The 22,004-nt window shown below is 41.9% G+C and overlaps 1 protein-coding gene across 7 annotated transcripts in view; it reads right to left on the reverse strand.

Moving 5' to 3' along the window:
* Positions 1 to 22,004, reverse strand: part of foxp2 (forkhead box P2) — a 106,216-nt gene that overhangs the window by 25,894 nt on the left and 58,318 nt on the right. For all 7 annotated transcript variants that reach the window (XM_017424861.3, XM_017424859.3, XM_037981164.1 and 4 more), the window contains 5 exons: positions 16,601 to 16,690; positions 6,800 to 6,937; positions 5,188 to 5,277; positions 3,067 to 3,256; positions 1,118 to 1,406 (listed from right to left, as the gene is read on the reverse strand). In XM_017424861.3, coding sequence (XP_017280350.1) covers positions 1,118 to 1,406; positions 3,067 to 3,256; positions 5,188 to 5,277; positions 6,800 to 6,937; positions 16,601 to 16,690 — 797 coding nt within the window. The remainder of the gene's footprint in view (positions 1 to 1,117; positions 1,407 to 3,066; positions 3,257 to 5,187; positions 5,278 to 6,799; positions 6,938 to 16,600; positions 16,691 to 22,004) is intronic.

Below are 22,004 nucleotides of genomic sequence, written 5' to 3' on the forward strand. Positions count from 1 at the left end.
GGGGGGGGGGTGTTCTGGCGTTTTTCAAATGGCACCCAAATAAGTTACGACCCTGCCTAGACAGCACATCCTATTAAAGATGACAGTTTAACCTTTAGGCTTGGCACTGGTATGTGTGTGTATTTGACCGTGTGTGAAAATGTGAATGAGAGTGTGTGTGTGTGTCTGCTTATAGGTTATGGCTGTGCATGCATGTGTGTGGTCGATGACAACATGTGCGAGCCTGCGAGTGTTGGCGCTGGCAGAGCTCATGCTGTGTTTTACAGAGGGGCTTTCCCCACATCGATCCACGTGTTAGTAAGCAGCGCTCCCAACAATGCTCCTTGTTCGATCATTATGAGACACCACACCCCCCTCGGGACACAGACAGAAAAAAAAAAAGGTCTCGTTTTCTTTTCCTTTTCGCCTTCTCATTCATTCATTCCCCCTCGCTTCTTTTAAAGATATCCAAACTTCATTTTTAGTGGTGCAGGAGAGATAGCATCTACTTTAAACCAATTACACAGCACTTCCACCTCCAGTGTGAGTCTCCACCAAACAGCCACGCAGACATGCACATCTCCATCCCAAGTCCTTATTATAATATCGCCCAAGAAAAGCCTTTGAATAATGCATGGCAGTCAGTCAGTGTTTCGGTTGCTGGGTGCATTTACAAAAGACTCCATCACAAGGATAAACATCCCGGAAACGCCACTCAAGGCATCACGTATTCTGTTTACATGACATGCAAGCAAGGAAGGTAATTTTCAAAAGAGAAAAGAAGAGAGAAAGCACTAAATACTTAATGTACAAGGGGGTTACCTTGTCTTGTCTGGCAGAGAGGTTTGTTCTAAGTGTGCCTGCCTGCTTGGCTTCCACTCCCTGCTTTTGATATGTGTGCGCAAGATAAGCGTGTGCAATGGCAAGTGTGGTCCCCTGGGAGAACAAGGCTTTTGTTTTTTTCTTTAAGATTTCTGAGACACTAATAAACTATTGAATAAATAAACAAAACATGCTGTTTTCCCAGGAGTTCTGATAAAACATGAAACAACAAGCATGTAAATCGCTGTTGCCATCTTCTCTGTGCTGCACCAATAAAAGTGTTTGGATGAAAGTTTCATTTTTTTTTTTTTTTTACCTTTCTCTCTCCCTCTCCCTTTCGCGCTCTCTTCTGTGGTTGAGGGCGGGCGACTGTCCGTTGGTGATGGAGTGGTGAGTGATGGGCGGCGATGCTTTGGCGGGATTGGAGGAGGAGGTAGTTGAAGAGGAGTTGTTGGTGGAGAGGTCCAAACCACCACCACCACCCACACCGGTGCCAGTGCCGGTGCCACTGCTGCTGTGTTTAATGCCGTTGTCCTCGATGGCGTGGCCGCCTCCTCCAGTCACATCTTTCCACAACTGCTGGAGTTCTGCAGGACTCAAACCACCTAGAGACAAATATGAGACTCGTGGTAACATGATTCATTTTGGATTCATTAGACAGCTCAACTAATTTCAAACCCTTAGAAGTGCTTTAAAAGGGCTTAGTACTATGAGGATGAAAATTAAGAAGTTCCAGTACTGTCCCTTTTTCTAGTGTACCACCACTTCTTATAAACCTGCTGGTTGACCATCTGAATTACCCATAAGACTGATGATTGGTTAAAGTAAAGCACAAGAAGCCAATTGGAGACACAGGAATCTGATCAGTGCAGAACTAATAATATATACAGTCTATACACCAAGAGGAAGATTGTTACTGTAGGTAAATAGTAAATCTATTGTATTTCGTATTTTAAGTACGATTGAAGTCATTAGATAAGATGAATGTTCTTAAACCTGCTTTATTTTGATGTATTGGCTCTCAGTCACAAGTGTTAGTAAACTAATTAAATCATTATTATACAGCATGAACTAACATCCTTCGAGGTGGGTTAATCAGTCGCTGCTGAAGTGCTTAAATCTTTCATTTTAGTGAAAAAAATAATGATTGATGTGGCTTAAAATGACTTAAAATTGAGTAAAATCCTAGTTTAACAAAAGAATAAATAGCGTCTGACTTCACATAACTGTTTTTTATGTATTAAAGGTTTATATACATATAGATAAAATAAAATGGCTGCCCCCGTTTACCATTTAAATCCTCTATAACTGCACTGATGTGCCAAATCTCTCCTTTTAATGATACTTTTTCTCCTACTTTGAGAACTGACCTTAGTATCACAAACAAAACAAAAGTTTTGACTTTGCAGACTTCATTCAACAGCTAGAAAAGTTCTAAATAAGTTCTTAAAAGGGCTTGTTTTTCATAAGTGACCCTGTTTCTTTAGCTTTCTTTGCTTTTGACAATGACTCGAACTTGACAACAGTTCACTTGTGTAGCTCAGTTTTTAATTTAAAACATTATTATTGTGAATGTTTGTCTGTTCCACCTAAGATAGACAAAACTTGTTTTCAGCTTGGAAAGTAATTATACAACCCACTCCTGTGTTTTCCATCAAAGATCTTACTGTCTGTTGTTTTTCTGTCTCCGCCATTTTGGTGGTAAACAACAAACATGAGTGTTTACTTGGCTCAGCAGGAGAAAATGGAGCCTGTTCTCCCCTCTCCCTCTCTGTTTGTCCTTTTATTCATCTCATATGCTTCTCAGTAAAGGCAGTAAACAACAACAACAACCACTGAAAGAGATAGGGAGGGTTGGGGAGCGGGGGAATAGAAGCACAGATAGAAAACAACATAAACAGAGGCAGAGCTGAGAGAGAAACAGAGGTAGACAAAAAAGCTATAATCAGACGAGTAGAAAGAGAAGAGGGGGAAAAGAGAATGGAAGACTAAACAAAACATTCATGTGGAGAGTTAAGGACAAATTGGATGGTAGAGGAGCATACGAATGAGGGGGAGGCAGACAGATACACTTAAAGATAACGCAACAGAAACACATGTGCATACCAATAAGAAAAACTTAAACAGACCAGAGAAAAACAGAAGAGACACTTAAAGGAAAATCACTTACACCTGCACACAAATCACAGGAAGTCAAGTGCTCAAAACACATTCCTGTTCCCACTTCCTACCTCCACCTAGCCTCCGTCCCCATTCTCTGCTTACCTGGCGGGGGCAGGGTCTGTCCGGGCAGGGCAGCTTGGCCCGGAGCGGGCCCTGGCAGTGAGAGCAGGCCCTGCCGCTGCATGTTGAGCAGGTGCTGCTGCTGCTGGAGCTGCTGCATCTGCAGGAGCTGCTGCTGGAAGACGAGCTGCTGGGCGGCCAGCTGCTGCTGCTGCTGTTGTTGCTGTTGTTGCTATAGAGAGGAGGAGGAGGAGGAGGAGGAAGAGAGGAGCAAGAGGGGAGTACAGAGAAGGGGTGGGGGGGGGGGGATTACGGAAGAATTAACAGCTGAGAGAAGATGGTGTGCTGTCTGTGGCGTGCGCGCGTGTGTGTGAGCGTATGGAGACGTCCATACTCACTCGTGTCTGCCGTGACCTTAGCTATAACTCTCCTCCTCTTCTTCTGTCTTTCTGCACGTTTTATCTCTGTCTGCTCTCACTAAATGTTCCCTCCTGTTTTTTGGGCTGTACCACAGTGATGCTGCTTTCTTATCTCCTTGTGTGTGAGCACACACACACACAAAACCACACAAAGCAACACTGACAGAGCAGCTCTCAAGCCTGACAGTGGATGTGGCTTGTGATTATTTGTGATACTAAGCCTGTGTCATAACCCTCCCTCTCCCCCACCCTGGATAGCTAATTGTCTCGCCTTCACTGATGGTTTGTTACAGATTATTTGACCATAGGGAACTTGCAGAATGAGAGATTTACGGCTTCACGCGCACATGGATGCACAGTCATAAACACTCACATACACTGTGCCACCCTCCCTTCTTTTCTCTCCTCGCTGCCTCACTGAGTTGTTTATCGCTGAACCAGACAGCCAATTGCATAAGCCTCGTGCGAAACAACGCAAACAACAACAAATTGAAAAATGTCAGACTTCTTCACCTCAAAAAAAAGAAAGAAAAAAAGGACATAATTTATAGGAAGTGCTGCCAGATCAAAACTTGTTTAAAGTAAATTACATAAAAGTCAAATATTAATTCTATTTAATTGCAGTGTTTCATACAATACATTGTTCCCTTTTGATAGTAAGCCATTTAAAAAAAGATGCACATGTGTCGTTTTAACTGTCACATTTTTGTTTTTTAGTTTTTCTTCCTTTTCTGTCTTCTAAGAACAATGTGTGAAAGCAGCATGTTACGCTCATGTTTCTGCCTATATCAAAGTGCACCTGATAAACAAAAAAAAAAAGTCTGGAATTGGAGGGACTGAGGACAGAGAGGGGAGGGGTGAAACTTGTGATGCGCTCACTGGAAAACAGGCTGCATAATAGACTTCTGAAGGGAAGCAGTTTGCTGCCCCCCTCCCAACCCAACCCTCCAACCTGCCTCAAGAGAAATAAAGGAGCAATTTCTATTCCATATTTGATGGCGAGGCCCCTGAAAAACTCGATTCACAAATCCAAACAGAAACAAAGCCGCCGGGAGGTCAGTTGCGACTTCCTGTAAGGGGCAGCATAATGGGCTGATTGAGGAGACACTGAGAGGTGCATAAGAGAGGAAAAAAATAAAAATAAAAAGGGAAGAATGTGCGCGTTTTATGTGATACGTTTTTTTCTTCTTTCCATATCAATTTAGATGCTACCAGCCTGCCCCCAGACAGGCTCCCAAGGTTCGGCATCAACACAGTTACGCAAATATGCTTAAGGCTGTCACGCTCATCTCCTCTCTTCTGATAGCTGTGAGGAACGAGGCAGAGCCGCGTCTGTTGACCAGCTGCCTGTCACTGTGATTTATGAGTGGCGGTCACTGTAACTTCGGTGGCTCTGTGTGTGTTTGTGTGTGTGTGCTCTCACAGAAACAGTTTATTAATAGGCTGGATGCAGGACTCTTTGTTTCTGGTCATTTTTTCCTCCCATAAATCAGTGAGTTTGTCCACACTGTGTTAAAAAGCCACTTAAAACTCTTCAATGTTAAAGCCAGACTCGGCTGAAAGTAGCAGATATGGCTACACAAATATAGCTAACAGAGGTCTGTGAAAAATGGAATTTGGTAGTGTCTGTTATTATATGACAGAATAACGAACTCCTGACTCTGTGAGAACTAATTGTACAACTCTTTCCCTATGTGATTTGACATTAATATTGCCTTTCGGTCACATGTTGTGTTGAATCTACCTCTTTAGCCTGCTTGCCAGGATGCTGCTGCTGGAGAAGCTGCAGATGAAGCTGCTCCTGCTGTTTCTTGTAAAACTCCTGCAGGTGTTGCTGTAGATACAAAGAGAGACAAAGGCAAAAAAGACAAAACAATCAGTCAGCACAAAGTTGTCCTAATCTCTTTTTTTACCCAAATAAAAACAAGTGTCTGCAGTAGAAATGTATACTGCCTTGAAGGCCAAAGTTTTTACAAAGATCCTGAACAATGTGTGAAATGCTTAGAGTGTCTGTTAGGAATGAGTCTCGGCAACTACCACAACAAGTTTTATCTCAGAATTTGTAAAGTTGTCAGTTTTGTGTTTTGTACAGTCAATAAATTGTGGTGGCCTCTTGAATCAGGTTTACTCCAGAAGTTGTTCGGTTGTCGGTTCACATCCTTTGAACACTTTAATTAAATTACAATCAGTGGTTCATGAGATATTTTGCTAACAGACAGGGCTGACCCCATTAATAAATACCAACCAAGACATTTACCTATATCAGATCTACACTAAAGCAGAAACAATCCATCATATTGACTTTAGATTTGACAGCCAGAGTGCACAGACTGATGAATAAACACTTTTAGTATAAAGCTATGAAAATTTTAATTTCTATACATTTTCAGAAACATATTTGTGCTGAAAAAGATTTCACTTTTCGTGAGTTAAACTTTGATGGCTGCAGCAGGAACTTGACAAATGTTTGAAATTTTTACTGTAGCCACATATAAACTGCACGGATCAGTAACAAAAATCTCCTTAATGACTGTTTAGAGATTTATCTTCAACTATGTTGTGTTAAGACTAACGTGCATGACCACATAGTACTATACCAAAAATAAATAAATAATGGTAATACAAAATAAATGTATTTTAAGCTCATTGACTTGCTGTAAAAATGCTGTGCAATGGCCCGCAAACGTGAGACCAAATCTCGAGTTGGGGCGTAGTAATGAAGAGGGATAATCAGATTGACTGACACATTTAATTAAACTTTTCTCTTTCCCTTAATCAAATCTGTGAATGAGAAATGCATTTCCACTCTGACACGAGCTGGTGCCAAGCGTGCACCTTTCTCGAGTTGATTCCAAATATTACATCATCCATCAGCTATCATTCAGCTGCTTGTGCGCCCTACTCTCTCAGTCCCCGATGGATGCTTGTCAGGGAATTGAACCAGCGACACACCAGAGACAGTTAATTGGAGGTGACATGAACAAGTGCGTCAATTTAGAATTCTTCTTGGTAAGCGTGTCAAGGACACTGTGGTGTGTTGGCACGAGCGGCTGGTGGCACAGGAATGACTCAGGCTCTGCAGAGATTAATGTGAAGATAACAGTATGTTGGCGTGCAAACAAAACTTTAGATCTGGGTTTGTGTTGCACAGATTTCTCCAGCTGTCCGTAAATGTAGATGAATAAAAATACTCTAAGCGTCGTTTGTGCATCTACATTTCTGAGCCTTTGCGTGCATCTACAACAACAGCAACCTGCTGCTAACAAGGCGCAGCTTGCATCAAGGTGTGCGTGCTCCTGCAAGCGCTATGGGGTGTTTGTGTCGACGTGTTTGTTTTTGTTTGCGAGCATGCATACCTGCTGCAACATCACAGCCTGCTGCTGCTGGAGCAGGGCCTGGAGCTGCTGGGGGGAAAGCACCTGCTGCTGGAGGATCTGCTGCATCTGCTGTGGCGTGATCACCTGGGGACTCATCATGGCCACTGACACTGGAACCTGGACACGGATGAGGTGAGATGAAATGAAGAAATGAGAGTCCGGATGAAAAAGAAGGAAAAAAAAAAAAAAGACGGGCGCAGAGAGGGGCAAGACAAACAAGATGCAATAAATGTGAAAATCAAGACAGGAGAGAAGGGCAAACAATGGGAGAGCGGGTGAAATGGATGACGAGATGAGGGAAATAGGAGAAAGTTTGAAAAATAGAGCATTAGAAAAATGCGTCAGGCATGGTGGCTTGGATCTGTTGGGAGTATGATAATTGGTGGTTCGAAAGGTAGACAGAGCAGGCCTCCCATGGCCGTGATGTTTGGCAGCCTAGAGGAGATGCTGAAGGACAGATGGGTGCTGTGCCTTTGTGTTGCTCATCTTATTTTCCTGCCTTTATCCTACTGGGAAAAGCTGGGGATTTAAATAGACATAGACCTTAATTAGCAGGACCCTTGAACTCCCCCACTTTAGCGTGCCTATCAGTGCCGCTATTGTGAAACAGCATGGAAATGCACAACTCTAAAGTTGATTAAAACTACACTGATGAAGTGGACACATGGCAGGCACAATCAGCGTGATGTGGCGGCCCGTGGCTGGGAGTTTGGGGGTTCACCTTAAGCATTTTTTAACATTAAAATGGAGGGGAAGAAAAACAGGACTATCAAGACTTCACTTTTTTTGTTTTTTTAATTCACCAGCATACCAGCTCAGCTGTTTTGGTCTGTATTGACATGGCACTTTAAAAAACGTGTCATTTTCAGGCATTAATCAATAAAATATAAGCTGTCGAGGTACGTAAAAGAATCTCATAAAAAAACAAAGATATCACAGAATTTCTTCTAAATTCTTCTCAGGCACCACGGCTCGCAACATCTGAGGCAACAGATCAATAAAAAAAAACAATATGTTTTTTTTGATGTTTTTGATTGTGTGCACACACTAACAGAGGAGTGTGAGCTACTGGTTTTATTGTACTGTTTTAGCTGCTCACAGCTGCATAAAAATTAAACTAATTTTGCAGAAAAGGAAAACCAAATCAACATGAGTGAATGATTTAGTATCCAGTTGACTGCGGGGAAACACTGAAAAGACACTTGACTAGACTTGTGTTCTTCTATATGACCTTTAAAAACACCGTATAATTTAATCATTCTAATCAGTTTGTGGTTTCCGGCACAATAATGTTCTAATACAGTGTTATCAGAGCTGGATGTTGCAGACAGCTTGATGTAATTCAACAGTTAAAACATCAACAGTGTAACACCTTCACTGATTCTAATTGCAACAGTGTTTGGCTTGAAGCTGCCATGACAGTAGCTAGCCTATATGGTGTGTCAAGGGGCCAATAAGACATCCCCGTCCTCATCGCCAGCTAATCAAGCTGGCTTGATTACTTTCCATGCATGTCTCTCCTTCCTCCCTCCTTCTCTCTCTTCCTCTCCCTCTGTCAGGCCTTGACACGTCCTTGTTTAGCTCTCCTCTCCTCGAACGCACCACCCCCCACCCCAGGTTTTTTCCCCCCTCTTTGATTAGCTGAGACATTTGCATGGTCACTACACATTTTTCATTTTAGAAGTCATTATGCATTAGTGGCTCCTGATCGCCCGCCTTGACTAATCCTGATGAACTGAAAATCACAGCTGAAGGTCAACTTCCAGCCGGCCCCGCTGCACATTCATATTCATATTCAAACAAATCCTGCCTCCATTGTTCATTAGGGTCTTAGAGAAAAGGGACTCCATCGAAGGTGGAAGAGATGGAGGAGGAGGATGTTGTGGTGTGTCTCTTTTCTTCTTTGGACTCCTCGATGCAAGAGGACAAGAGAAATTGCATTCACAATAAACGAGTCGCTGAACAAAAGCTGTCAAAAGTTGCAAATTAAACAGTCCGTGTGTAATTATGCAAATGCTGTGCTTACACCTTCAATGTTATTAACCCTTAAAGGTACATTTGCTAGGTAAGTAATTACCCTTGCAGTCACTCTTGGTTTTGTGTTAGATGCCATTACAATGGGACAAGTGCAGCAGAGAAACAACACAAGAGATGCACGCATTTAGGCCATTAATTGGAGGAAGGTTCAAAGATGTTTAAGTCCACAAAAAAGGACGCAGACAAACTCATGTAGGATTTACCACTAATATATGCGCATACATATGTAAAGTGGAATTAAATATAAATTGTACATTGTGTGATGCGTGGGTGGTGAAATATAGGCATTCAAAGTCAGGTATCTGTAAATGAATGATGTAGGATTTCAGCAATACTTCATAAAAAAAAACGAACAAAACTTAAACCAGGATCAGCAAAAATAAACAGAAAACAGTTTATGAAATACGTAGGTTGCTTTTACGCTGTTATTAGCTTTTTACCAAATGGGTGATAATCACCAGGAGGAAAAAAAAGGAAAAAGAAGAAGAAAGAAAAGGCAGGAGGGAAAAAAAGGGAGAAAAGGCAGTGGCCCACATCCACTGTGAAGTGCAGCACAATGCTAATTCCAGCATTTAACTGCATGCTTTTCTGCTTGACGTATCAGAGGCTCCAAGATGAAAGCAGATAAGTAATTGCTCTCCTGGTTCTTATTCTTCACTGACAACCCATAAATTTAATTTTACACACACGTTCATTTACATTTTCGAGTATATGACATGATAATTGCGGCAATATAACACCTCCATTCTGCAGGATCCTGCAGGAGGGCTTGATTGACGTGAGCGCTGAATTGAAAGGAACAGGAGGCTGAATTGCCTCTCCTTGAAATGATTTTGCCACGAAGGGATAAAATTAATGAGCATTTAGTCGACGTTGGCAGTGGCGTAAACATCCACGCACCGTGAATAGACTCTCTATCACAGAAAGAGGAGCCGTGATATCCAATTGGACTGTGCTTCTGCTTCTCTGTAATCCAAAAAGGGAAGGATGTAGTTCCAGCCCCGGTGCACAAAAAGTATTAATTGGATTTATTAAATTGTTGGAAATGAGCTACAGCTGATGTAGCCTCTGAGGTACTTAACTGAAAAGGTTAGTCTCTTCATCTTAATATTGCAAATTTGGAAGAAAAAAAAAGCCTTTTAAAAGAGACATTTGAACGTAACCGCTAATTTACAGGCACTTCAAAATAACACTTGTTTTAGACCAAGCTCACCGCTTAAATACTTATTTGTTTATGTACATTATAAAAAATAATAAGCCACACTGACATGAACTTTTAACTTTTCTGTTTTGCCCCCAAAGCTGAGGAGCAAAAACAAAGCACCCTTAAATTAGCTCATGATGTAAACACTAATGGGGGCCCTCACCATGACAAGCAGAATATTTCAACACTCTCGTCTTCGACTGTGCTTTGCAAAAGGTCAATATCAGCTATTTCTGCGAGCCAAATCTACCACCCATCTCAATGAATTTATTTTAACCAGAAATTTGATGTAAAACCAGTTCTTGAGCTTTACAACAATGCTTTTGTGACAGAATTTCAATCAGGTAAAGTTGGAAATACGTGGCATTAAAATTTAAATTATATTATTTATTCCTTTTATTCTTTTTCATTTGTAAAAGTGGTAATAGTGTGGCGGTTACCGGTGACTTCCTGTCGCAGTGACAGAAGTTAGCTGTGCCACAGCTACCGCAAAGATAAATGCAACGAGAAACCAAAAGGGTCTTTGTCCTCAATTACTGTGACTCTTTGGCAGGAGAGAGTGACTTCTAATTAAGCTACTGTCTTCATTTTAAACACACACAAAAAGAAATCAGAAAATCAAGCAAAAAAAAAAAAAAAAGAAAAAAAAAAGAGAAACCCCTCCATCACTGTGCCCAGCGTTATTTTATCTCATTCGCCTCAGCATCCCAGCAGAGCTCTGGACCTAAACCCCCCCCCCCTTCTATTGTAACTTCTGGACTTCTCACATTCCAGCTTCATTTCCGTTACATTGCTCATTTACTAGCAGATTACTGCCAAATGCGGCCCCATCATTACTAACTGACAGGTCAGTCCACTAGGGGACTGACAAAGCAAGCTGGACCTGCGAACATAGGATTCAGAAGTTCAGAACGAAGAATAGAAGTAAGCGTGTCAAGCATATGCGAGAGCTTCACTCAAATGCATGCTCAGCTTAGGGAGATCAATACTCCAGATTGTCAGGGCTGAAGTTAAGTAGATTACTGAATGTTTTCCTAAATCAATTTCTAAAGCAGTTTGGCAGCAGCGCATGGTAAGTGCAATTTATCATAACATAAAGACCCATCATGTAAAAGCATCTAATAAAAATGCCCGAGGAGATTGCGATGGGCTTAGCACAATTTCCATATTGATTTATCTCTACATGGAGAAACTTGGTGATTAAGCCTCTTCAATGTAGTGTACACCAGCGTGGCAGCGCAAAACATCTTGTGCACATTGTTTGTTTCATTATCAGTGCGCGTTGTCACACCTTTATCTCTGAATTGGCACGGTTCACTCTGGACTGATAATCGCCGGCCTCCCTAAATGGGAGCAACAGAGAAAGTGAAAGGGAGGGAATTAAAAAGGAAAGTGCAGAGAGATGAGAGAGAGAGCTGAAATAGAAAGAAAGTGTGAGAGCAGGTGAAAGGAGGAGGAGGGGGGGCATTTTCCTCTGATGTTGCAGGTAATATGGCCTCCACTGGATCAGCCTCTTCATCAGTGACACACAGTAAATTACAAGTGCTTCAAGCAGCTCAGTGAATTATAGTTCATCACTTGGAAAGGCTTTCCCCCTCACCACCGGGGCCCAGGCGTATCAGATCTGCCGGTTAGGATCCAATTAACACCCTGGCCAGAATCATCTGATTGCATGTGTAAGGGCTGGTATAACTCGTTTATTGCACCCATGTATCTTCTGTCACAAGGTAAATTTGTTGCTGCTACATCAAAGGTCTGAGCTACTTTTTTTTTTATCCCTCCCTCTCACTTTCGCTTGATCCCCCAAACTCAGCTACCTCGCCTTGGGGTTGCATTTCCAACTTCTTTTGCATCACAATGATGAACCTACTCTGTCCTCGCAATTTAGCAATCTTGTCCTGTAGGTGTTGTAAATGCAAGAGGTGGGGAGGGAGGGGAAAGGGACGTGAAAAAAAAAATCTTGTTTTCTGGTTACAAAAGCAGTAACCAAGGGTGTTTGACTTAAAATGTGCTGACGCTTTTTTTCTCTCCTCTTTCTTTCTTAGAGTCAACAGAAGTTTTCCTCATGAATAACATATTATTTTCCCCCACTTTTTTCCCTCTACTGTGTTTTTTTTCCCTCTATTTTCAGATCCAACCAGAGGGGATGCAGCAGAGAGATATATTCATAAATGTAAATGTGAACTAGCATCCTTTCGCCACGCACACTGGAGTCAGCTAACCTATACTCGGTATGTGTCGAAGCCCTTTTCCTTGCATTTATGTGTGACTGTATGCATGTTCCGGATGAGAGCCAATAAGCAGAAGTGTGCCGCCATTGAGATGATATTGGCTCACTGCTGGAAATGTGCGGAGTTGACCTTTTAAAGTGTGACACTTCCTCAGATGGCCCAGTGCTCACAGTCAGTCTGACTGGCCAGAGCAGAAAGCTGCAACTACACAGAAAATACAGCTGAAACAACATCCTTCACAATCTGTGAAACCTTATTAATTCGATACCTTGGGTTAAACACTGCAGATCGAACTCTAAGTTAGGAGTCTTGTAAAAACATATTCACAGTTTAGCAGTGAGAAAGTCGCAGCTGCAACACTTGCTTAAGGAAAGTGTCTTAAGTTTTGCATACACTGAATATTAACCACTTTAAGTAGAGGTCAAAGTGTTTTTTTACACTATCAAAGGTCTAACAATGGTTTCTCACTTAGATGCAACTGTTGGGGGATTAATTGGTGCAAACAATCTCTTAAAACTGTGTAAAAATAGCAAGAAAACATGAATTTTCTGTTGAAGTCTCAGTGAACTGAGTATTTGCGACCTTTGAATTGTGTGGCTGCGTTTTGAAAATCACAGTTTATAAAACTACATTCTTGGCCACGCACATTACTTTGTTGCCCATCTCCACCCACCTTGACATCTTCCCATGCATTTATGATTTAATATCCTATAGTATACTCTTGAAATAAAGATCTGGACCAGTTTTTCAATAATTATTATTTATCATCATTGTGGTTTCTACACCTGGACATTGCCCTTGGATGTTTTCTGTCAGAAAACAAAATACAGTTCTAGAGCTCTTGAGATGGGTTGGAAACACTGGCTGCAAAATTCCGATGAGCTGAGATGGATTGGAGACACTCACAACGACTTTGTGACTATTTCAAAAGCAAAGTTGTTGCACCAATTTTTCGAACATGTTCAAAACTTAAGCAAAACAGCTGCACGCCTCTGGGAAAGTTGCATTTTATGTGTGCCTGTTTTACAATTAAACCAACGGAGAGGTGTGCCAGAAGATGCAGTAAGACGTTTTAAATTATGTATTCAGCAGTTATCCCACCTTTAAAATGTCCACTATTGCTCTGTTTCCGACAATGCTCAGAAACTTGGACAAAGTCAAGGTTTACCATCTAAAACTGTAACTGTTGCCGTGCATGTTTGTTTGAGCGCAGGGTTTTCTAAAAATGCATTATAAACGTGCGAGCGAAACAACTGTCAGATTCATAGGCCTCTGTAATCCTCTCTGCCTCTTCTTGTCCGCATTTCTTTATTTGTATTCCAAATGTCAGTGTATAAATGTCTTTCAGGGTGGGGTGGGGGTGGGGGGGTGGAGGGTGTAATGCCATAAAGAAGAAGAGAGATGAACAGAGAAAAAAGAAGCAGAGACAAGAGGGTGTTGTGTGCCTTGGGAGAGCCGTGTAAGCAGCATGGCGGGGACAGGAGGATTTACAGGAAGAAATAGGTGTTTATTGAGTGCTCCCGTGGGCTTACTGTGTAATAATAGACCTGTCACATTACGCAAATGTGGAGAAACAGCTTGTGCGCGTGTGTTTGTGTGAGTGTTTATAGGACTGTTGTTTTCTGTATTTTGCACGCACGCGCGTTGTGAATGCCAGAGCTGCCTGCCTCCGCATCATCAACTCTCGAGAAGCAGCAATGAGCAAGCGGATAGAATTAGTCAGGCAAGAGCCTTTAGCTGCTAATATGAGTAATTAAAACTGCAAGCTGAGGCACTTAGATGCTTGTGTACTAAATAATTTACATGCCATGATCTATGGATCATTTCTCGCTCCTAAATACCAAAGACAGCGAACAGAGAGGAGAGAACACTCGCAGAGGATTTATCAGCATCTCTGCCATAAGCAGGATGTCATGGTTATATTAATCCCTTTCTCACTTTCTGGAGCAGTAATCACACAAGAAGATCAATCCAAGTGATTCCTCGGGTGGAAAACATGTAGCTTGATTGCCACTGACTCTTATCTAGCTTTGAAGCTAATAAAATATTGCACTGTAGCGCCCATTGTGGCCTCATAATCCAGGTAAATAACACAGCTTTATTGGGTAAACTCCCGCAAGACAAAAACAAGAAAGAAAAAAAGAAAAACAAATGAAACAAACAAAAAAAACTGGCAAGGAAAAAAACAAGGCATTTTAAACAAGTAAAAGTTTCTACTGATTTGATATTTGCACAATGGAGTATTACAGGCAAAATGTCATCTGAAATGAAAAGAATTAAGGGTGGATATTCTAAGTGTAAAGACTTTCTTGAACCAGAATGCAACCAGCACTGACGGTGCAACATTCAAGAGAGCCAGAAGTGCCTTTTGTACAGTGTGACATTGTGCACAGAGACTTTTTGGATCAAGGAGGTGAGGATGTTAATAAAAGCTGGATCAACAAATAGATTAGTTTGGAGCTGACGACAAGCCGATCGGCAGGCCGTCTGATTCATATTGATTCATGTCATCAAATAGGTAAGGATGGAGTAAGCAAATGTAAATATTCAATATTTACCATGTGCTGGTATTATTAAAGCCAGGGGCTTGGACATGGGCTAACAGTTATCATGCAACTATACATCTCTCATCCAATATTATTCCTCAGGACATTGAATTGTACTTGGCGACTTTGCAGGCATTTGTACATCGGGATCCCATTTGTCTGAATCTACTCACTTTGGCACTCAGAACCTCAAACAGAGCAACAGCAATGGACCCCAGCTATAAGATTTGGAGAGCTTGTGATAATCCAACAATATTTTCACCTCAGCCTCACAAAAAAGCATCAATCAAAACAAACATAGGCACCTGAAAAAAAGTATAATTTGGATGTCACTGCTGGTGAAAATAATATTAACACTTTCTATAAGTCTGAGCTGAAATATTTAAGGAAAAAGTATGACAGTCTTATCTCTTCGCCAGAGCATAATTAGATACACGGGGGTGTGACTCCAATTGAAGGTGTCGCCATTGTTAGACTCTGTGAAAATATCAACGGGTGAGGTTAACGCCAATTTCCCTGTCATTAATGAAATGCACAGAGCTCCTAATGAGGTAAACCACTGCTCCTTGATAGTACTTATTAACCGAGTGGCACAAACTCCCACACTTCAATTTCAAACGACTAAAAATAAATGAGATAAAAAAAATAGAATAAAAACACAGAGCAGATGTCAAGGGGCCTTACATAATTTGAAGCGGGAGTGGGGGGGGAACTAACTAACTGTCTTGTTGATATAAACGAGGAGGCTGAAAATACGCCAGTGTGAGAAATATCTTAACACCAGGAAGAAAGTGGGAGTGTGAAACTGTGTGCTTGCATATGTGTGACCTTTTCCAAATCACAGACAACAGAAATAGACAGCTCCACGAATCAATAAGGTAAATTAGCATTGAAAGATGGAAATGACAGGAAGTTAAAATTAGCTGTGTAACCTACGACATGACGAATATTAACCCACCCTACTGAGGATGGAGTGAAGAAATGCCCTATAAATCAAACACCTTCAACATGTCCAATCAAAAGACTTCAGGATATACTTCTTATATTAAAAGGATAGCCCAGTCATCTTTGAACTGTAGTACCTTATCAACTATGACATCAGTTAGAGCCTGAAGTATGGAAACAAAGTCTTTCTCAAAATCAACATACCAGTGAGAAAGACCACTACACAAGGTAACATTAAACCTCTGCACTTTTGAACACCCATTTGTGTAGTAACACAATTGTTGCTCAGTTGAGAAAACAATGAAAAACTAAAGAAAGTGTTGTGCAAAAGTGTAGAGGTTTAATATTAGCTTACATAGCAATTTTTCACACTTGTTTTTCAGACTTGTTTGATCAGCCTGAAAAATTATATTAAAAAAAACAAAAACTGCCACTTGTTTGGCTAGCCATTACCTTAGCCTGGAGAAAGACTTTTGCCTCTTGTCATGGCTGATAAGGGATTGTTAACTATAAGACAGAACATCACCTCAAAGTTGACTGGACTATCCCTTTAGTGTTTAGTTTACAGACATAATTTTCCACTATAACATGAACATGAATAATTGAAAGCAGGTGGATAAAACTTTGCTTTTCAATGTGTTTTTCTTGTGTCTATGCCACCCTTCCAGGGGACTGACTTGTCCATTGTTACGATTCCAATGACAGGTCTGAGGATTGCATGCACAAACCAAACACACTTTGTGGAACAGAGGAAATCTTTTCGGTGGAGGATGTATTATGGATGGACTTAAAGAGATTAGACGGGGAGCTGCTTTACCTGCAGTGGACGCTGCTTGTCCTGGCTCTTTGGAGATTTCAGGCCACTGCCTGGCTGCTGCAAGAGTAATTGCCTCGCTGCTTGTAGAGCCTGGGAAGAAAAGAGCACAACACAAAAGATGGTGTGAGAAAACAGAGATAGAACGGGAGGAGACAGTGAAAATAAACTAGTAGCTTTCCTAAAGCTGACAGTACAAATTATTCACATTTTTACACACAAAAATGAGGTGCTTCTGGCTGAAAAAAACAGTTTATAGAAATGTGTTTAACACAACACAGAAGATATGTTTTAGAAACATTTCATAGAGCCGTGATCAAGGATAAACATCGTTTGTACTGAGCACCCCTGAAGAAGAAGATGGAGGGGGTGGTGGAGAGGGGAGTAAAAAATGAAGGCAGAGTAGAATTGACCTGTCTAGTGTGTGCTCAACTGAAATATCCACTTCTCTCTGCAAATTACCACCACATTTGCATATTCATAATATCAATTTGAAGTAGAGGCAGCACCATGTGAAGTGTCCCTGGGAGCTGTAATTAAAGTTGACAAAATCAACATCAGATTACATTTGGACTGAATTAACTAGCAGTCCGGGTTTTACACTATGCATTAAGGGTGCTTATGAGCAGAGGATGGGAGATAGATGGAGAGATTAATAGATTGGTAGGGAAAGGCAGACCTTTCTCTGTCTGATGAAATTAGTTTGCAGCTGTTTACACACGTTGAGAAAGATTTCAGAGTTTGCGTTGGTAAATTCCAAATCTTGTCATCAATCCATGTTAAAGTGTTTTGTTGGACAACAATTTGATAAGAATCCAAGAAGTCGGGATGTGGTGTAATTTCTTTCTGCGGGGTTTGATGGGATTACAGCTCGCCTTTCCGCCTGTCTGTGTGCTCTGTGTGATGAGCAATTCTTAGCTTAACAAGTACAGTGGCAGCTAGGCTCACAACTTCTCTCTGATTCCTCAAGAACAAGATGAGAGAGTGTGGCTGAAAGGAACATTGTGCACAGGTGCTCCACACAACAGAATAACTTGTACTGTTCAGGCCCACAAGCAGGAGCAGTAGGGTATGCACACACACAACACAACTTCACAGGCGTTTTGTTTTTGATGAAAAAAGGAAAAGGATGAATAGAAAAGGCAATAAAAAATAAAACTCAGGTGCAGAGTGACACTTCCTTAAGAATCAGGGGTGCTCATTTTATTCTGGTGCTTGCCGGTATCCATGACAACAGCAGCTTTGACAGGGCGTGCATATGGCGCAGCTCTACCAGCTGGTGGGAACAATGTTTGAACTAGTACATTGAGAGCCTGAGCAAACAAGGGGAGAAGACAAGAGACAGACAGAGAAAAGCATAAAAAAAAAAAACGTGAAGGAGGAGAGAAAAAGTTGCCATGTCTTAACCCCTCAGGGAACACATCCATCCCTCCCCTCCGCTGATCAATTATGAAAAGACAGAGCTGGGGAGGTGTCTTGAGAGGTGGAGGTGGTGCTGGGGAGGGGGCTGTCTGGCTGCTCAGGAGGAGCCAGGGCTTCTGATCTACAGTAAACAAACACATTACACTGGAACTGGGTCCTAACTGCATCGATCCGTCTCCTCTGTAAGAGGAGCCTAGTCGCCACTAGTTTATATATGTGTGGATGTGTGTGTGTGTGTAACTTGACATCTGTAAGCTGAGCCTTGGCCTTGCTTTAAAACACACACATACACACACAAACACACATCAGCATCTGCAGTGAGCAAACACACACACACACACAAACTTGCACAGAGTTTTGTCAAACAAGATGGGAGGGAAATCAAACGTTTTTTTTTCCTTTTTACTGAACATAAAAGACAACATAAACTCCTGGAAAGCAGCCAATCGCTTTGCTAATTAAAACACAGGGCTCAATTAATCTCCCCATGATTGGTGAATCAAAGTAATTATAAGGCTTATTGAGTCCTGCACACAGTAGTTAGAGGGGAGGTTGCTTGATGAGTGTAGCTCAAGGTAGCTGTCAGGGGGAAATGTTTATCCATGTGTGAATCAATAATGACTCGCTGCGTTGTACCTGAAGTCAGAAGAGCCGCTCGATATATTACGCACGGTCAAGAGTACAGCGAAAGAGGTGCTTTTGACTGTGCTTCTGACATCTATGCCATGGAAATATCCAGGGTGGTGTGTGCACGAGGAGGGGTGAAACAAAGAGATCAACCACAGCAGGCTTCTAAGAAAAGAAGCCATACTGAGCACTTCTCCAAACATAACACAGACCTTATCAACACCGGACAAAACTTTTCAACGGTGGCTTGTCATGTCTCAAACTGTCTGTCACCTCCTCTGTGGAATTGGGGTTAGCCATTTTTCTGGTGAGCCTGTGATGGTGTGGAAGGTAAAGGGAGGGAGGGGGGGAATAAAAAGTTCTATCCCTTCACTTTTACCGGCTCGGAGTATTCAGCCATTACAGTAAAAAGCACCAATTTGTGCCACCCACTTTTCACGCTGCATAGATGGTGGAGCGAAAGCCCATCTGAAAGCACAAAAAAGCTGCAACTACCAAGGAAAAGTCATCAAAAGTTTTGCTGAAGAGCTGCCAGAGTGGACAAAAACACAGCCGAGAGTAGATGCACCATCTATTTAACCTGGGTTGCTATGCACGAAAAAAATGACATTCCAAGTCTATTAATTCACACATTGTATAAACAGCACAATGTGACACATTCTTAGAATGAGAGAGCAAGCCAGACAGAGGCCCTGCTATATAAATAACAAGGCACTCAGAGGCATATTTGATGTTGATATCCATCACTGAGGCTGGAAAAGAGGGGGGGAAAAAAAACACGGGGAAGGAAAATAACACAGAGCGACAGAGACCGCGACACAGGGATCCTTATGAAAATAAGATTCAGCCCAAATGGATCTGGTGTAATTGGTTTCAGATAGTGAGGTCAGGAGAAAGGCGATACAGGCAACTATTATGCGAAACGGACTGAGAAACAAGAATGTTTACACAGGCATTCCTCTCCTACATTAATAGGCATGCAGAGATCACTAGAGAGGGCGAAAAGGAGAGAGTGAGAAGAGGCTGACAGAGGGAGAAGGATGGGGAACAGGAAAGAAAAACCACATTCACCCCCACTATCCCCCTCCCAATCTACTTTCCTACCTCCATACACAACCGTAACTCTACAAAGAAGACTGTAATAAGCAACACCTATCACAATGCACCTTTGTAAGAAGCATGCAAAGATCTTAAACAAGCATGAAATACATTAGTGGGACCTTCATAACTGGGCCAAACCATTACAAATCTCCAGATTGCTTATTGCATGTGGTGCTGCTGCTGGTGAAATAAGCCATAGACAAAGAATGTCACTCTTTCAAATCCACATGGAGACACCACAATATTTAGCCATGACATTGGCACTGGATATATTTGAGGGGCTGTGACATTGTGTTTGGACAGTGCAGATCACTTCCTTGCTCAAATCACATTGGGAGCTGTTGTTATTAAAGGATTTAGCTGATATTGGGATGATGACACAGGCATGTAATAATCTGCCCTCAACAGGTATTTCCTGACAGAATGCTGCCTCTGTGTTGCAGAAAATAGCTGTAAACATGGCGCCAGTTGTTGGTCAGTAAGAAGTCGGCTTGCATCACGCTAACATGGTTTATCTCAAGTGTGCTGAACAGATGTTTAGTGTGTACGCGTGTTGCTCCTGTTCACAACACCAGGCTGTCGGCCAGAACAACTCCAGACAAGCTGACAGCTTGACAATTCACACACAAGTGTACACAACTGATGCATAAGCACATATATGTACACACTGAACTGCATCACTGGGCTTATGTATCCTTGATTCCAGGAAACAGATTCAGAAGGGGGGGGGGGTAAGGAATAAGTGTGCGTTTTGATCAATCAGATGGAGTCTAATGCCGTGGAAAACAAGGCAAAAAAAGCAGTTTAGGCTGAACAAACAAACATGGCTGATTGGATCGAGGCTGCAAGCTTGTTGGCAGGAAAGATATGCGCTCACACTCCACACCAAAATATTTACACCTTATCTCCTTATGTTAGTGGATTCGGGGCAGATGGATGGATGGATACAGGAACGGAGGGGCTGGCTGGAGAGGATAAACAAATCAGAAGAGAAGATAGCAGGACAAGATGTCCCATGCAAATTCTGAATGAAAAAGAAGGGCCTGAGTTAGTGAAAGCCACAGAAGTGCCACAAGTAACCCATCCATACAAATGGAAAGTCTCTTATCCTTTTATAAAGGTCAGAGCTGCCAAAGGCACTCAACAATAGCAGTCTAATATTGTTTCCACAACGCGAAAGCATTGACTGCATGGTTTAATATTAAAAATGTTGCAGTTTTCTCGTTGAACATTCAAAAGGATGCATGTTGTGTTGCAACTTCACAGTCTGATCAAATTTGCACTGCTTGGCTCTACAAGCTGCAGGACAAACGAGCAACCCCAATAACGGCAGAAAAAAGGTCGAACAAAAAGATTTGGGTGATTTTTCAGACAATGTCTCCATGAAACAGAACCGGAAACAAAGCAGGGAGAAAAGAAAAACTCGGAAAGTATGCAGAAGTAATGAGCATTTTAATGTATGACTCAATAAATCAACAGTCCACGGAGAATCTGCCTGGGCCTCAGGACAGAGGTAGAAACATCCAGCAGAACAATGGGCTTCTGTGTCCTGCTCCACTACCTCTGCCTTCATATTTTCAGCCACTTCAGCTCCATCTGCCTTTACATACGCAGGACTTGAGCCAAAAATATAAGTAAACTCTGTCTTATGCTAATTTGCTTTGTTGGACTTTTTCAGTCTTAAAAGAAAAGGATGCTTTAGTGACGAAATTGTGCAACTCTTCACCATCTAAACTGTACAACTCGTTCTCCTCCTGCTCCTGTTCCCCCCCTCACTCTCTCCACATCACAATATTCATTTCTTTTCTTTCCTCCCCTTCTCTCCCACCTATCTCACCTCTTGTTTATTGATTTTCTAGATTAAGAATTCCTAGGGTGGCGGATTGTAACACACAAGCATCAAATTATTTTGGGGTGTGCTTATTTGCCTTTCCCTTGCATCTATTTGGCCTGTGTCTGTAGACAATTATGCCTACCCAGCCCCAGACTCAGGTGCTAATAATGAAGGACAAATAGAATCGTATGTGTAAACTTCTCCCACTGATGAAAATTTATATTAACTTTCTACCACAGTAAACAGAGCTGCATAGCTACACCGTCCCCGGAGGACTGATGAGATGAATTTGCTGGCTCCTGCCCCAGGAAGAAAGCTTGTGTAGGAGAGACGAGTGCTGCTGGTAAGAGGGACTCAGGTGCCTAACTCCATTGTGTAACCTCACACTTTCTCTCTCTCTCTCGCTAACAAAGACAAAATGTG

The sequence above is a fragment of the Kryptolebias marmoratus genome, linkage group LG18 (assembly GCF_001649575.2).
Source record: "Kryptolebias marmoratus isolate JLee-2015 linkage group LG18, ASM164957v2, whole genome shotgun sequence".
NCBI classification, from domain to species: domain Eukaryota; kingdom Metazoa; phylum Chordata; class Actinopteri; order Cyprinodontiformes; family Rivulidae; genus Kryptolebias; species Kryptolebias marmoratus.